Consider the following 17,199-nt stretch of genomic DNA (forward strand, 5'->3'; position numbering starts at 1 on the left):
AATGTTAAGCAAGCATGTGGGGTCCAGTAATTAGCACAGGAGGTCTTCAGATAAACAGTGAAACCTACAAAAGAGCTTTCCATTGTGTTTTAGTCTTCGGACTGCTGCAGTTTCTGATTGGCTTTACTGAGGCTGAAATCCTCGTCACTAACAGCAAAGTCTAAAAATATTTAGACTCTGACATTGTATTGCTTTTATAACTATACCAAAGATTAAGTAAATCCAACCAAAGTTTCAGTCATACAATTAATCTGAACCTATGTAATGCAGAGCCCCAACTTTTATTTGTAGGTATCCACATCCAAATTCAAAGAAAATTTAAGGAACCTTGGGTTTTAAACTTGGGAGACCTCTTCTTTCCAAGTGTTCAAATGTAATTAGACAAGTTTAATATGTGTGTTGTAATAATAGTCTGAGTTTTCTCCCGAAATAGATTTTAACACTGCAGGCCTTTTGGGAATCCTTGCACTTTCTGAGAATTACTATATATAATTTCTGGATAATATCAGATATAATGACCTGTATACACAAAGCACATTCCAGAAAGCATACACACTTCTTGCAAAAATGATTTGTGCTCACATCTATTTTCAAGGGATAACTGGGATTTTTGGCAGGGGACTCCCCTTTTTCTCAGCACCTTGGTATGTAAGGTGTCCTCATACAAGAGTATAGACAGCGGTAATAGACATACAAATTAATGAGAGTGCTTAGAAATATTACGTTCATGCTAAATTTTAATACAACAATAAATGTCAAATTTTAGGAAACAGCAGTTGGTTGTTGTTTTTACATTCCTGCAAGATAATAACAAAGATGGGCAGGAAATGCATCCTCAGCATAACAGTAAGAGATCCGCTTTAGAAAGATGATGAATAAGCTCAAGAGTCTATCCAGGCACCCTGATGGTCATTTCTCTTGCACAAAATGAAGCAAAGAACTTCAAAATACCAGAGGAGATGGTAGGAATGTGGACACAGAAGAACCTCTGTTAGAATCATGAATTTTCCATGACCATCTTACTGTAAGATGGCTTTCAGTGTGTCTTTGCACAACAGTGGGATTGTTACACTGTGAATGCCTTTCCAGTTGTTCTGTTTACATTAACGAAGTAGTTGAATATTAAATGCCAACTCAGTTTTTTTAATACTAGATATACTGAGGGCTCCTAAAGATGATCTCATTTTTTTAAAGTACAAGGTCCCTTTTTCAGATATCAAATGAGTCACTGGTCCATCGATAGCACAAGTCTGTTTCCCACTTTCATAGTTTTCCATTGTCAAAGTGTTACAGCTGTTTCCTTTTTGCTACATGAAAAAAAACATAAAAAGGTACATCCTGGTGCCTGTTAAATTAGTTAAAGTCTAAATACACAGCTTATTCTTTTCACCCAGTTCCTTACCATCCTGTAAGAGCACTGATAAGAAAAAATCTGAACTCCTGACAGAAATTATATCAAGGGGGGTTTCATGAATAATGATTCATTTCCCTTTGTCACTAACTCTATTACTTTCACTTTCTTAATATACTGGTCAGGGGATTTCTGTTTTCATGTCACTTCTCTTTTCAAGTTTATAACAGGAGACTGACTGGGAAAAAAACAAATAAATAGGAAAATGCTTGTTCATATGGTTTTGTTCTGAAGAATTGAGAAATTTATATGATTTTTATTTTTATTTTTATTTTTTTTTATTTTTTTTTTTTTACATTAGTAGCCTCTCTTCATTTAAGCTTTTGCAAATTAGCACATGTGCTATCTTGAAAAATGCAATTAAAGTCATTCCTGCTTGACTATCTAAGTGTTGTGTTTGGCAGTTCTTCATTCAGGTTTCAGTCATGTAATATCTCTGCTGGGAAACAACAAGTGATTAAAGTTTACTGCTGGCATGGAACCAAAGACAGGAGACTGCAGTTTTAATAGTGGTAGGAGTCTACTTTGCTGCTGAGTGCAAGCTTTCTGAAGTAGGGAGTGAAATTCCTTTTTTCTTTCTTTTTTGCTGCTTTTTTTTAAAAAGAAAAAAAAGTTTCTGTGAACAGAAAGTGTTTCAGAGACATGACCTGAATCTCAATGCTTGTTTTCTTTACTAAGCATCCTATTTGTCTTTCAGTGTCTCCACTGTAACATATCTGCTATTACCTCCATCTACCCTTTACTGACAACAGGATTATAGATAACTTGCTGTGAACAGTCGTTTATCCTCTATTTTATCTACAAACACTTTTGCTCAGTTTCTCTTCGTCTTGCCTGTGGGTCATAGTAGCTCAGGGAGGATGTGATTACACTACATGCCTTTCTACCCTCCTACACAATCTGTTTTCAGCTTTTTGTAATCATTCTTTGGGGGGAAAAAAAAGGTCTCACAAGAATTAAATAACCCTGAAGGGGCTCTACAACGATTTCATCGGTGCATGGGGCCAAATTTCCTCATGCTTAATGAACTCTTAGATATTTCAGATATTCTGGAAAATCCCAGAAATGATATTTGACACAAGCAAAAACAGGATGTGACTGTGACAGTGTAAGTCTGGAAAGTTCTTTCTTAGCTTTTATCTGGAAATTGTAGGTACCATGATACGAAAATAGTTGTGAACAAATACATCAACCAGGCTGTTTATCATACTAAAATGCAATTTAGATGTATTGTATTTTTTTTTTTAACTAAAAAAAGCACTCAGAGCGCACAAACTTCTGTCAAGGCCTTTAAAAAGTTCCTGGTTCCAAAGAGTGATCCGGACCACCACTAAAATTAAATCAGTTCTTCCTTTTCACATTTCCAACAATTCCTGAAAATGTCATGAAAATCCATCCATAACCTTTGTATTTATCTTGAACACAAACAAGCAAACAAATTAACAACAGGTAAACATAACCACCACAAAGACATGAGTATACGTTCATTTCTGCACTGGCGGCCTCAAGATGTGTGCGGTATGGTGGACATTTCCAGCATAGAAACCAAATATTTCAGATTTACGAAAAAGAGCCACAAAACCAGCACTGCTGTCAGTGTGTTCCTTGTTTCAGTTACATGTAATACTGATACAAAATAATGATACACGTAAGAAATAAAAGAACACAAAATGAAACACAGTCGTTGGCAACAATGTGATATAAAGTTTAACAACCTGCTCTGTGCACTCCAGCCTTTTTTTTCTAGTAAACACTTGATTTTGCCTGCTGATGCAGAACTTTTAGTCCAGCTGAGCTGACAGCTTTCCTGGATGTTCAGGTCAAAGTAAAAACTGTGACCCTAAATGTTGTATGAACGACACCCTCAAATTAGCTCAAGCACAACAGACAATACATAGATGTTGTTGAAAATGTTGAGCACATATGGTGTGTCATTGTTAATCATGTGGCTAAATGTGCCAAATCTCACCCCAAAGCCCCTCCCCAAGCTGGCTAAAATCCACAGACCTGACACCCAACCAAATCTGGTGATTCTGGCTACTCGTATTTTCACTAGACTTGGCTTTCCAAAGGTTATATAATGCCAGGATATAGATGAGTCTTTCAACACTTGGCCAGTGGTACAAACTCTAAACAATTGCATTAATACTATGAAAATATACACCAAAAACAATTAATAAATAGCATTAATTAATCTAAATGCATCAAATAGCTTTGAAGACACAATGTAAAGCTGCCTGACTCAGAAATAACATGAGTCAGCCTCTCAGCCCCCTCTCTCTGTTCCTCATTTGAACACAGATATGCCCTGTGTGTGTCAGTGTGTGTGTGTGTGCGTGTGTTAACTGAGAAAATAAGAGCATGTCTTTGAGTGTGTTGCTTGTAGTTTTCTCCCTCCTTCCCCTCTGCATGTACTTCACTGTTCTATGCAGGGTCGGGACAGCACAGCCTCACAAGAGAAACAGAGCAGAGCAGGAATAAACCACAAAGCGGACTTTGTTCAAAGCAAATAAGGAAAAAAAAGCCAATGAGTGAAAGTGCGATATTTCTTCAACTCTCTGTGGGGTTCATTCTCTTTGTGACAGGTAGGCTGCTCACACTTTTATTTACATCATTTAATCTATGAGTGTTATCATAGTAGTTAAGCTTATTCTTGGCCAAGTTCTCAGTTAGTTTTTCCGAAGTGGAAGTGCTTAAAACTGAGACAGACGGTTAGTATTGTTAAAATTCACGAGGCTGCATTTAAAATTGTAAGAAGCCACTGAGATTTAAGCAGAAAGTAGCAGTATCTTGGGAGAAAAGACACAGCAGCATTACATTAAAAAGTTTCCATACATTTGTAAATAATTTATATTTATAAAACCTGTATTTAACGACTTTTGAAAAAAATGATGGAAAATCATGTAGAAAATTTAAACTGAACAAGTTTTTGGGTCCAGCTATTTTCAATTTTTTCTTTTTCAAGCTCCCCCACACATTAATAGTGCTGCATTGTACATATCATTACCATATCAATTTTAGGGACTTGTATAATGCTGTTCAAAATGTTTGTCACTCCTCATTGTTTAGTGATACTTCTCTTCAAAGTAGCCAGATATTTTTTTGGATGTTTCATTTGCTGTGTTTTGCTTGTCTTGATATTTTAAAGTGGTGTTTAAAGTTGTTCTGGCTCTCTTTAAATCATTCAGTTCAACACATTTCTGTCCAGTCTCTGTGCGGGATCACTTTTTTAAATCAACTGATTTTCTAAAAAGGAACAGGTTAAAAAACGAATTTATTCTCAGTCAAAGCTTTTTTCCGGAGGATGATGGCAGGAAATGGTCTCCTGCATCTTTCCATCTCGCAGCATACTTGACAAAGCCCTCTCATTACAGACACTGCTGTTTCCTCGCTGTGTAGAGCAGTTGTTTTTCAAACTGGGGGGGTCGTGACCTTCATGGGGCCCTAGATAATTTCAGGGGGTTCCCAGATCATATATATCAAATAAATATGGGATTTTTATGTCAAAATTAATGCAAAGAGATCAATTAGTGGAATATTTCAGTTGGATAAGCTGATTTGGTGCATATGGGTGAGCTATCCAGGGTGTACCCTGCCTTTTGCCCAAAGACTGCTGGGATAGGCTCAAGCTTCACCACGACCCTCAATTTGGATTAAGCGGTTAGGAAAATGAATGAATTAATGAATGAATCCATCAAAAACCACTTTATCCTCCTTATTTATGGAGATGTTGGTAGATCCCAGTATGGGTGCATGACCCAGCTGACACAGTTACCCACTTATTATTGCAATGATGAATATGAGGTGACTGTTTTTCCACCGTCTCACAAATTGACTGACCAGTCTTCTGTACTCAGCTTCTTGTCCATCACTGATGCACCCCACAACAGAGTCTTCAGAGTATTTCTATAGATGACAGGACTCAAGAGCTGTAATGAAAGTCTAATGTATACCTTGTGAAGACAAAGGGTCAACATTCAGACCCTTGCGCCATGCTGCTGACCTCTTTCTCAGACACCCAACTCTTCTGTTTCGCTGCAGAAACAGGCTAGCTGGTAGTCATGGCATTCACAAGGGTCCACAGTTAAAAAAAAAACAAAAAAAACAAAAAGAAAAAGAAATGCGCAAAAAAAGGTAGAAAGATCAAACAAGATACAATTCACAGTCACATATTTACATGATGGTTAACATGCCAATAATTCCAGGACTTTGAGTAAAACAGAGAAGCAACTGTTGTATTTGTAGAGGTCATTAAACTACACATTTAACTGTAAATGAGATTACGTGACCTCATCTCACAAGCGGGCACCCAAACATGCACAAACATTTGTCTTGCATTGCTCCATCTCGACATCTTGAGAGCATCAGCCTCATTCCATCATCATACACTACAGCAAACCTCCCATGATTCCTTCGCTGTAGCTCCTCCACAAATGGGCAGTGTACATTAATAGACTTTAAATAGTCTGATCTTAACTGGAAAAGTGAACACACTAAATTTACAGCTCAACATATTGACTTACATTAAAAAGGTGCTTGCAACTCATTTCTGTGCTCATCTTGTGATTTTGAGAAAACAACAGAAGGAACAAGAAAAGAATGTCTTAAGATAAAGACACATTTTTACTTATGTGAAAATTAGTTTTGCAATTTCAGGTAAACTGAATAGAAAACTTGTGATGTCATGATAATAGTATAAAAAGGAATTATTGTTGGAATGACCACTCTGGGCTTCCATACCTTTTAGTCTTGAGGCTATAACGGTAAATTGTTCAGTGTCATTTTTAATAAGGTTAGTTTTAGAAAGCTGTCATAATAATATTGGTTTCTATAGGAGAGTACAGGCTACCAGGTGTTTAGCCATACCCCCTAAGCAAGTATTAGCTTGCGAAAATAAAAATGGATGCTTTTTTGTTTAAATGTTTGAATAAGAAGTTCTTAATTTGTTTTAGGAATATCACTTAAAGACAGTATTATGTGCACTTTCAAAAATATAGAAAAAAACATGAATGAAATAGACTAGAATATTTATACACAGAAAAGAAACTCTCAGTGAATTAATAAAGTATAATAAAGTAGATTTAATTTAGTCATTCATGGTAGTGACTTGTTTCTCTTTAACTTTGAATTCTGTTATACACTCCCATACTCCAGGTGTATGTGCCTCCTGCCCCATTGAGTTGAGCCCCCCCACAGTGGTGGTGAAACATGGAGACTCGGTGTCAGTCAACTGCAGCACATCAGAAAGTGTTTTCGAAGGAATGGGCTGGGAGGCTTCTCAAGGAGGCATTGGTTTTCAACCTGTCAACCATTTGCTGTGGACCGTAAAGAGTCTAACAGAGTGGAATATTTCTCCCATTTGTTACATCAACTTCAACAGCCAACAATGCAACAAGGAGCTAAATGTTATTGTTTACAGTAAGTCCTGCTTGTTGTGCACAGACTATAACATATTAACTGCTATCTGATAATCATTTATTGTTCTCCAGGATTCCCGGAAACCATCAACATCAGGTCCAACAGTGGATACAAAATTACAATGACAGAAGGAAAAAACATTGACTTAACATGTGACATTATTGATATTGCACCAGTTCAAAATCTCACTGTAAGATGGTACAGAGGAGATCAAATCCTCCACATAGATACTCTTAATGGTTACAAAGAACCTTCGAATCAGTCATCTATCTTTAGCCATACTCCGACCAGACAAGACCATCAAGCCACATTCAGATGTGAGGCCTATATGGACCTGGGACCTGAAGGGCCACAGTTTAATGTATCTTCACAAGAATATGACGTAGAAGTTTTATGTAAGTATTTCATAACATATTTTGCCTCTTGTCCTGTTCTACTGATTTATAGTCCAAAAAATTCTGAAACAGTTCTAGAGAAAAATAAAATAAAAATGGACTTAAAGGTGCAGTGTGTAATAAAATCAAAGGTTAAGGACTTAAAAAAAACAGAGTTAAAACTGTGTTTCAATTTCTAATCACTTTACTAAAATAACCTTTGTATGCTTGTTCACTTAGAAGGAACCATTTAGTCCAAATTGTCCACATACATGACAGCTGCAATATTTGTGCCACCATTTTTTATTCTCTGAATGGACAAACAACTCTGAGAGTGTAGTGGAAAATCCTCCAAACTTTAAATTTTTGGTCCTGGCTTTAGTAGATGCTAGAGTACTGTTTTGGACAGGTAACCACTCAAAAGACAGTCAGTATACATGCACACAATGCTCCAGAAGTTACTTGTAGTGCAGTAAATGCTCTTCCTGAGAACACTGGATCCACTTAAAGAGGAAAAATGTTTATGTCTGAAAGAATTTTGGCCCCTGACAGCCACCATCCTTTCACAACTGCACTTAGACTCTGTAGTAACATCTATGCCCATTTTTACAGCCAGATGTCAGTCATTCTTACACACTGTCTCTTTAAATCAGTTACCATAAAACTTCAATTTTCTATTAAAGAATATGAATAAAGTATGTTTATCCACAGCAGCTTTTAAGTGTCTTCGTGATTTTCCTTCCAGATGGACCAGATCGGAAATGTCCAATCACAGTCACTGTAAGCGAAAACACTCCTCACAAACTCACTTGTTCCGAGGGCTTCCCTCAGCCTATAGAGACCTGGTACAAAGATGGGAAGAAGGTTGAGCTTCCAGAGATCCTTACAAGAAGTGAATCAGGGCAGTACTCCGTCAATGCTTCAAGTGCTAACTCGTGGATTCTATTCACAGTGAATATTTCTGTTCTATGTAAGTCCTCTATCCATTCCTTTAATTGTTTTAGAAACTGACTGCATTACACTGGTATTATCTACCTCACATTTACATTGATTTAAGTACTCAGTCAGAGCAGTACATGGTTAAATCTTTAAGAACTAACTCAAGCATCAACTTCACAGTTGATATTATTGTTCAAGTCCTGAATACAAACTTATTTTTTGACGAAAGAAAATGTTTTGGTTGTAAAGAAGCCATCTTATAGGGAAGCAGAGACAAGAGGCAGCATTATACCAAATTACACAAAACTTGGCCTAAAGAACTGTGATGGATTAATGAATCCCTCCAGGTGCCTGAACTTTAATATTACCGAAGCTGTGTGGGAGTATTCTGATTGCGAACAGAACAAAAGGCCACCAACACCTAAAGTTAAGCTTTGTAATGCTCCCTAGAAGACTGGAGAACTATTCTTGGGAACTATTTAAAAAAATAAACAAAAAAAAACAAAACAACAAATATATCTAAGAGACCTAGGCTGCTCTGAAGAATAGAAATGGTCAAACCTTTACTCTTCAGCAGCAAAAATATTATTCTAAAAACACTAATTTATTATATATAGAATAAATTGAATATATCCACCAGAAGGGATGAGGTGCTTTGATGATCCAGTGCAAGTTTCAAGCATCTTTATGATTTTCTTTCAGATGGACCTGAGCAGATATGTTCAGACACATATATTGTTCAAGAATACTCCAATCACAAAAGCTGCAGTCAGGGCTTCCCTCCACCCAAGGAAATCTGGTACTATGATGATGAGGAGGTGGAGCTTCCAGACATCCTAACAAGAAGAGACTCAGGGCAGTACTCCGTCAATGCTTCAAACGCCAACTCATGGATCAGATTCACTGTGAATATTACTGTTCTATGTATGTCCTTTATCCATACCTCTTTATGACATTAGAGATGTATTGTATTATTTGTTTCACATTGCTTTAACTCTTATTTGCAGACCCACCATCAATTATAGATGATCTTGAAGACTCTGAAGTCCAGGTTGGTGACACATTGAAGCTGAAGTGCTCCTCCAAGAGCAATCCTATGCCTAATTACTCCTGGAGTTATTCCTACATGCCAATGCCAAATGTGAAGAGTGTAAATGAAGATGGAGTGTCCTTTCTGATCATCCACAATGCTACGGGGAACAACATAGGATCATACAAATGCAATGTTGCAAATGAGGGAGGACATGTCTCCAAAACAGTCAGAGTCACAGTTAAAGGTAAGTTTAACGTAATACATGGATTTTACTGAGGCATTACGTAGTTAATAAAATAATTCAAAGTGCCTACATTCAGCATCCTGTATGGTACAGTTGTTATGATCAATATAACATCAGTAAAAGACCTGTGGTACATTTCCTGACACTTTAATGATGGGTTTCATCAACATAACAATGCTGAGACAGTAACACACAAAGGTTTTGGTAAGTTGTGGCCTCTCTTTTACATGGCAACAGAGTTGTAGGTGAATATACAGCAAAGGTTTGAGAACGGGCACCGATATAAAATTTTTATAGACCACAGGGTGGACCCAGTCTGAATAAACATCAGCTGGAATCATTGGAAATGATGATGTCTGTCACATTATTTTGTACTCAGGCCATGTTTACAGTTGCGCACAGCATGCAATGACAACAATGGCGGACCTCCTTCATCTGTTTGTGCTTTTAAATCTTTATTTCATTATTTTGGTCCATTATGGAGAAAAGCCTGTTTTATTTTTTCATTTTTCTTTGGGGGGGGGTGTCTGCATTTATGCTGTCAGACTCATCACTGACATGTGTTAGATACCATATCCATACATGCAGCTGTTATGCCTTCATGCTTGGTGAGGATGTAGTAGACATATTGGGAGTATTCTTCCAAAGTTCTACCGCTACAGGCTTGGCATGCACATCACATCATTTCCAGTCCTATCTGCTTTTTATGAGGGTGTAAACTGGGCCATATGATGAAACATCTAGGCTAATCACGTGCTTCTGTGCCTTTGGCTTCTGTGAGTGAGTCAGTGTTTGCTTTCAGCTCCAACAAATTTACAAGTGGTGTAGGAATAAATCGATCTACACCAATCTACATTGAGATACATTGATCATGTGGTCAATGAGCCAATGACATTTATCCAAAATGCAAACATCACTCAAACATCGATGGATTTACCATTTATCAAATGCACTTTTATTTTGAAAATGGCTGTATTTTGAGTTCCCCTGGACATCGCTTTTGGTTTACTAGTCTGTCATTGTTACGAGAACCAATTTTCTAAAAATTTAATAAATCAACTAAAAATCTAAGCTCTAAGGAATAAAACTGTTAAATGATTAACAAGCTGCTTTTTGTTATCTTTTTATACACTCTCAAAAATAGAGGTACAAGATAAGGACATTTCTGTACCTATAGGTACATTTTCAAGAAATGTTCTCTCAAAAGTACAATACTGGTCTTTAAGAGACCAGAAGCACACCTTCAGAGTATGAAAAAGGGTTCAAAATGACATAAAGTACAAATTTGTACCATTTTGACCATAAGGGTACCTGCTGCATTGAAAAATGTAATGTTAATGGCTGTAATGTTACAAACGAGAGCAGGGTTGAGTGATGACAGTAGTACTACTTAACAGTCATTTACTACACCAGACAATGAAGGTCAAATGCTGCAAACTAAGTGTATGGCTGGTCAGTATTTTGAGTTTTTGAAGATTATTTCTAGATTAAAGATTAGATAATATTGCTAGGTGGAATGGACCAGGCCTAATGCTATGAAAACATTAAAAAAAATAACTTGATAAGGTGAGGTTCAACTTGATAAGGTACAAAAATAGACCAGAACTGAAGGGTACAGAAATGTCTCTCAAAAGAGTACACCTCCAGCGACAAGCATTTGTACCTTTTTAGGTACAAGCTGGTTCCTCTATTTTTGAGTGTGTATGAAAGGAGATGACCTGTGATATCGCTCCATATCAGTCAGTGGATCTTGATTGAATTGGGATCTAAATCAGATTGTGATTGAATTTGATGCATCGGCAAACTTTGAAACTGAAATAACCTTCACATCAATACAATATTGTATTGTCATCAAGCAGATTTACACACCCAAAAGTTATGTAAAATTTATACCTTTTTTTTTTTTACTACTATGGTTTTGGATTTATGAAGACAAAAGAGTCATATCATTTACAAAAACTCATACATGGGAGAAAATTTCAAAGTTTAAAAGGAGTCTTAGGAATCAACATGTGTTAGTACTCATTTAATTAGAACCAGAAGAAAAATAAGCACAGATTTGTCTTTTTTCAGTGATGTCCATTCTTGGTTTAATTTATTTTTTCAATCAACATTATTTTATAAATATAATATGTATAATAAGAATTTGCAGTAAAGTTAGTACAATAAGAAAGCAAACGTTTGTTTAATTAATCATTTATCCCATTTGGTAACAGCAGCTGATGTTGTATTTTACTTTGGTGAGCCTGATAAGTGACCTTTACAATGAGGTACAACTTGTGAGAATTCTGCATATATGGAATGGGAAATACAGCTAAAGCTGTAGGTAGTTCCTGTAGAATATGTATCAAAATTCCCTGAAATATTCTCCTATTGTTATTTACTGAAGTCATGTTTTCTGTAGGTTCAGTATGTCCTAATGAAATTAATCTGTTTATTACCATTATCCATTTCATAGGTAGTCTACATATTACACTTCTTCTGGTGGCGTTACAGTATTATATTATGTTATATTATATTATATTGTATTAAATTAAATTAAATTAAATATTGTAAAGTTTTTTCCTCATGAGTGATTTCTATGTGTAATTGTTCATGTTTTATCATTGCTAGCTTTACTTTAAATATGGACTCAATCTGCCTCTCTTCTTTTAATCGTTTCAGTCATTTGTAGCTTGTTGCTCAGCTGCTACATTTATAGTCACAGTGGGAGTGTGTGGGCATACCATGTGTGTGCCCAGTGTTGGGAGGGGGGGGCAGGTTTCCTCTCCAGTAACGCAGAGCAAGGAGCGGCCAGTAAGATAGCATAGCTTAGCTTAGTTTAGCTTCCTCCTTTAAAAAAAAAAAAAAAAAAAGAAAAGAAAGAAATCCGCCGCGGGGTCGCCGTGTGCAGCTGAAGTGAGGCGAGAGGAGAAGCAGCGGGACGGAAAGAGGCGGCAGCTTTTTGGAAAAATTGAGACATTTATTTCCAATGGAGGATTTCAGCTCTCTTCGTTTGGTTTCCGTCTTTTTGGCTTTAGAGCTGCTGTCGCTTTGTAACGGGATTCAGTCGCGTAAGTTGTGTGAAGACTTGTGTACTTATGATTTCCTTTATGCTGAGACTGAAATGAAATGCTTGACCTACAAGTTAATATCCCTGCTGATGATGTCATCGCTGCTGAGAGACTTATTTAGAAACAAACTAACAAACAAAAAGAGAGGTGTTTCAAAAGTTTTAAGTCTCATAATCATCAGATTTTGAATGGGATCTACTGTCCGAGTTCAGAAGTGATACTATAAGTTCCCTTCAGTGGGCAATTATATTTTATTTTTAGTGTTTGTGTCCCATTCGGTTTTATGATCAAAATCAACTGCCTCTGGTTGGGTGACTTATTTATTATAATAAGTTACAACAATACTTGTAATTGACATTTATGGTTCGACTCAAAGAATGGTAGGCAGCAAGTGCAAATTGCCCAAAAGGGGTGGGATATATCCTTCCTGAGTCTTTCCCTGTTGCTTCCACAAATACCATTGTACTTAAGACCCTTTGCTTTTAGTGTTTTGTTTTGTTTTTTTTGTTATCATCCTAGATCAGGAAATGTTTAATATCACAATGGGTTCCTGTAGATTAGAAGTGAAAAACATTTCTCACTGACATGCTACTTTCTACAGGTGCCAAGTCAGAATGTCCGATTAAAATAACTCCAAACAACATGGTGTTACAGTACCAAAGCAGAGGGCAGCCGGTTATATGTGAACCATTACACTCCGAGTCCACAAATATCAAGGAAATCTACTGGAAGACTCAGCAGAACATCATAACACATAACTCAACATGGCTTGCTGACACACAGAAAGACTGGGACCCAAAACCTACTTGTTATGCAAAGTTTCAGGCAAATGAAACATGTCACAAAGATTTAAAATATATTCTCTACAGTAAGTTCGCTCTACATTTTATGTCCTTTCATTGTTGTTAGCTTTAAAGGGTTTTCAGAGTTGTAACTTTCAATATTTTTCTCCAAACAACTCACCTATAGAAACACCAGACAGTGTTTCCATCCGTGCTGATGACGGCTCTGCTTCAGTGAAGGAGGGCAGTAGGCTGCGACTGCAGTGTGACGTTTTCAACGTTGCTCCGGCACAAAACCTCAAAGTGTTGTGGATTTGGTACACCCAGAATGATACCGTCGAGACTGGTATGGAAACCATTGAGGACCACTAAGGCCATGTGTCACTGTTATTCAATACATTGTCATATTATACTAAAATAATCAGATTTTTGTCGGGTTTTTTTTTTGTTTTTTTTTTTGTAATTCCTTCAGTGGAAGATAATGACGTACAAAGCAACTACCAAGGCAGATCTCCAGTAAACATATCGCGCACCCTGTTTCTCAATCTGAGTAGAAATCACAATGCAGTGAAGCTCCAGTGCGAGGCTCAGCTGTGGCCTGAAAAACATCAGTCTACACCAAAAATGAGGTCCAACCTGTTAAACATCAACGTCTTATGTAAGAATTTCACTTTCACAGTATTTTATCACATCAGACGAAAGAGCAAATAAAACGTGCTTATTTTGGATCCTAACTATTTGAACAGCATTTGTCCTCACACTGCTTTGTTTGCCTCCTGCATCTGAACAGATAAACCCATCATTAACACCACAAAGCTTCCAGAGACAGTCCCAGTCTTCAGAGGTTATCCTGAGGAGCTCATTTGTGAAGCCGATGGCAACCCGCCTCCAAACATTACATGGGACTTCAGCTCAAATACAGCACGTCGTATGTCTGATAATAGACTCCTTGTGTTTGAAGCAGGCCTCTACAACTGCACGGCTACCAATTTTGATTCCACAAAGCATGTGGTTACTGTGATTCTAGAAGGTAATCTTTGCTATTATCCTTTCAGCAACTTTGATTTTGGCCTACCCTGCTCATTCTGACCTTATCTAAAGTGTTCATTTATACCTGCCAGACTGCAATGTTTTTCTCTGACATATTCAGCACATGTTAACTTTTGATAACCCAGAGCTATAGACCAATGTTTTCCCATTGATAATAACTATTTCATACTTACCAACGCAGGATGTCTGGCAATGTGCCGTTGTAGAGAAGTTATCTGTGCACTGAAAACTAGTGCAATGGCTTCTTGATCAAGCAACATTTTCTCACAAGTAGAGAGTAAGATGTAGCAACGACATGATTATTAGTAGTCATTTTGGTTGTAGACCATGCGGATCAAGACCATCTAGGTTTTGATGGTTTTTTTTTAATTACTGGGAGAGTACAGGCTCACTAAAATAAAAAAGGGGTATAATTGTCTTCTGATCTGATGAATTTTGATTTAGGCAGAGATGTCAAAATTTGATGTCAATGTTATTAATGCCGTCTAAGTACTTAGCAGACCCGACCACGCTTAGCTTCTGCTATCAGACAAGATCAGGTGCGATCAGGGTGGTGTGGTCATAAGTCAGCCCAGCTTCTTCCCAAAGTCCAAAGACGTGTATGTTTGGTTAACTGGCCGCTCTAAATGTTTCTAAAGAAATAAGTGTGAGTGGTTGTTTCACTCTCTGTGTTAGCCATGTGATAGTGTCCACCAGTCCAGGGTGTACCCTGCCTCACACCTAGAAACTGCTGGGATAGGCTCTAGCTTGCCTGCAAACCTGAAATGGTATACGTTGTACAGAAAATAGATAAATGGCATTATTAATCCAGTTCACAAACTGCTCTTTGCCACGACAATCTAGTCTGGCTTTTGTGATTAAATGGTTTTATGAGCTGGCGTGTTTGTACCAGTCAGTGATGGCTTGGTTCCAACAACCTATTTCTGTTTGTAACTGGACATCCGCCTTTTGTGCACTGCTGCACATCACTCCCTTGTATAGATCTTATAACGTCTTTTCAAAAAGTCAAAAGTTTCCAGGTAAATTGTAAATTTCAGATGTAGAAAATAAACAAAAACTTCACAAGCCTTTTAAAAATGAATGCATTTATGTCTGTCTGCTTTCATTTTCAGAGGACTATCAGCCTTTAATTGCTGGATTTGTGGCCGTCATAGTGGTGGCAATATCCGTCATCTTCCTCTTCATCTACTCCATCTACTACAAGAACACCAAGATGCGCCGCTACAACTTTAAAAACCCAAAGCTCAGCACGCAAAATGGCAACGTGGCCCATAACGGCTGGGACCTGCAGTTCCCCATGACTAAACTGTCTTAGTTGTGCGTCTGTTGATAACATGGGATGGATAGCTGTTCGCTCGAAAAAAGCTGCATCTCTGTGCCACCAAAAGTTACAGCTTTTTTAAAGTATAAATACAACCTGGAAAGTGGCCTTAAAAGCAAAAATATCTTTTACTCCAAACATGACATTATTGTCACATTAGTTTTTTTCTGACATTTTTTAAAATTCCTCTTTGCATTTATGCAGTTGAGCGATCTTGGCTTGAGATGTACAGTCGTATCTACTGGATTTAGTCTCCTTTCACTGGACAGATAGAAGAGAAGAAGCAAATACATAAATTATGTGGCTTTTGCTCAGGAGAGGAAAAAGTGCAGCATTTCTGGGCTCAGGAGGAGTTTGATGTGATTATTATTGTATTTCTGGCGTTGATGTTAGAAATATTTTTTATTCACTCAACTTGAGACCTCTGTATGTAATTGTTTCAAGAACCAGACATAGTTTTAGTGTTAATATCACCACTCAAACAGAAGATATGCAATAGCTTTGCAGAATTTCTACACTATTACCTGAGCCCACTTTAACCACTCTGCATTTTACTGCCTTCTCTCTCTGTCAGGCTCTTTTCAGTGCCATACTGTGTCAGATATTGTCCTAATGGGACAAAAGTGTCTTGTTCTACATTTTTATGCTTTTGTATCAGTGACTGCAGGAATTATGGCCTTGAATGTAAATACAGGAACTTGTTTTACATAAATGAAAAATATAATATAGAAAAATGAATAAAATGGTTTCTTTAGAATGTATACTGTACATATGAATGTGAACGGTTTCAGTGATTGAAGTGTTATTGAAATCTCATTTTTACACAAAGACTGAAGGGACTTTGAAATGTGTATACTGCTGTAAATATTTGCAACTTGTATAAAATTATATTTTATGTGGATTTTAAACAATTTGTGATAAATATTGCCCCTAAATGCTCAAAAACATCTGTCTTTTAAGTCAAATTCAATCAAGTGAAGTGACATGAGGACATTGTAGAGATCCACATACTTGTGTTTTCATTTATCTACTGTTGTATTTGAAGCTTGCATCATTGAATAAAAAACAGCTGTCAGGACTTGGAGCACCATCTGCAGTTGTAGAAAGGTGTGGTCACATATTAAGTATTTTCTCTGTGGACTAACTAATCTTGACTATTTACTGGGTGGCACTTTAGAAGAAGTAGTAGATTCAAGGAAGTGATTATTTTGCTCTTTATGGCAGGCCTGACATGGTCTGTTTTTGTCTGTAATGGCATAAAATCTAGCTTTAAGATGTCATGTCTTACCCAAAAAAGTTGTAATCCAGTACTGTCACAACCCCTGTTAGTGAGTCAGACAAAGTCTATTTTCTGTGCACTTGTCTACTGCAGCAGAGAGAGAGAGAGTGATTTTTCTGGACACCAAGCATGCAAAGCCTGTGGCATCAGTTTGTCGCTCAGTGCAGAAACTCACCACATGAAAGCAAGGTTTGTGCGTTTCAAAAACTGTTAAAACTACCTTCTAAGATAAGATGGTAAACCATTCGGTCGGTTGGTTGAACAACACTTTTAGTAGGTTGCAGATAGAGGCTGT

General features: G+C 37.2%; 1 protein-coding gene across 1 annotated transcript; it reads left to right on the plus strand.

Moving 5' to 3' along the window:
* Positions 1 to 3,875: 3,875 nt before the first annotated feature.
* Positions 3,876 to 16,703, plus strand: LOC306765503 (intercellular adhesion molecule 1-like). The gene is made up of 11 exons (XM_079252982.1): positions 3,876 to 3,996; positions 6,566 to 6,829; positions 6,901 to 7,224; positions 7,949 to 8,173; positions 8,845 to 9,066; positions 9,150 to 9,419; positions 13,074 to 13,340; positions 13,442 to 13,600; positions 13,727 to 13,912; positions 14,045 to 14,284; positions 15,417 to 16,703. Exons 1-11 carry the CDS (start codon positions 3,939 to 3,941, stop codon positions 15,617 to 15,619), a joined length of 2,418 nt encoding a protein of 805 aa, XP_079109108.1. The 5' UTR covers positions 3,876 to 3,938; the 3' UTR covers positions 15,620 to 16,703.
* The last annotated feature ends 496 nt before the right edge of the window (positions 16,704 to 17,199 follow it).

This window comes from Telmatherina bonti (genome assembly GCF_933228915.1).
Source record: "Telmatherina bonti genome assembly, chromosome: 14".
Lineage (NCBI taxonomy): Eukaryota > Metazoa > Chordata > Actinopteri > Atheriniformes > Telmatherinidae > Telmatherina > Telmatherina bonti.

Excerpts from the sequence above, each read along its gene's own strand:
- LOC306765503 (XM_079252982.1), top strand. The coding sequence starts at position 3,939 with ATGAGTGAAAGTGCGATATTTCTTCAACTCTCTGTGGGGTTCATTCTC. Across the intron at positions 6,830-6,900 it reads GCTAAATGTTATTGTTTACA|GATTCCCGGAAACCATCAAC; the intron begins GTAAGTCCTGCT and ends ATTGTTCTCCAG. Across the intron at positions 14,285-15,416 it reads GGTTACTGTGATTCTAGAAG|AGGACTATCAGCCTTTAATT; the intron begins GTAATCTTTGCT and ends TTTCATTTTCAG.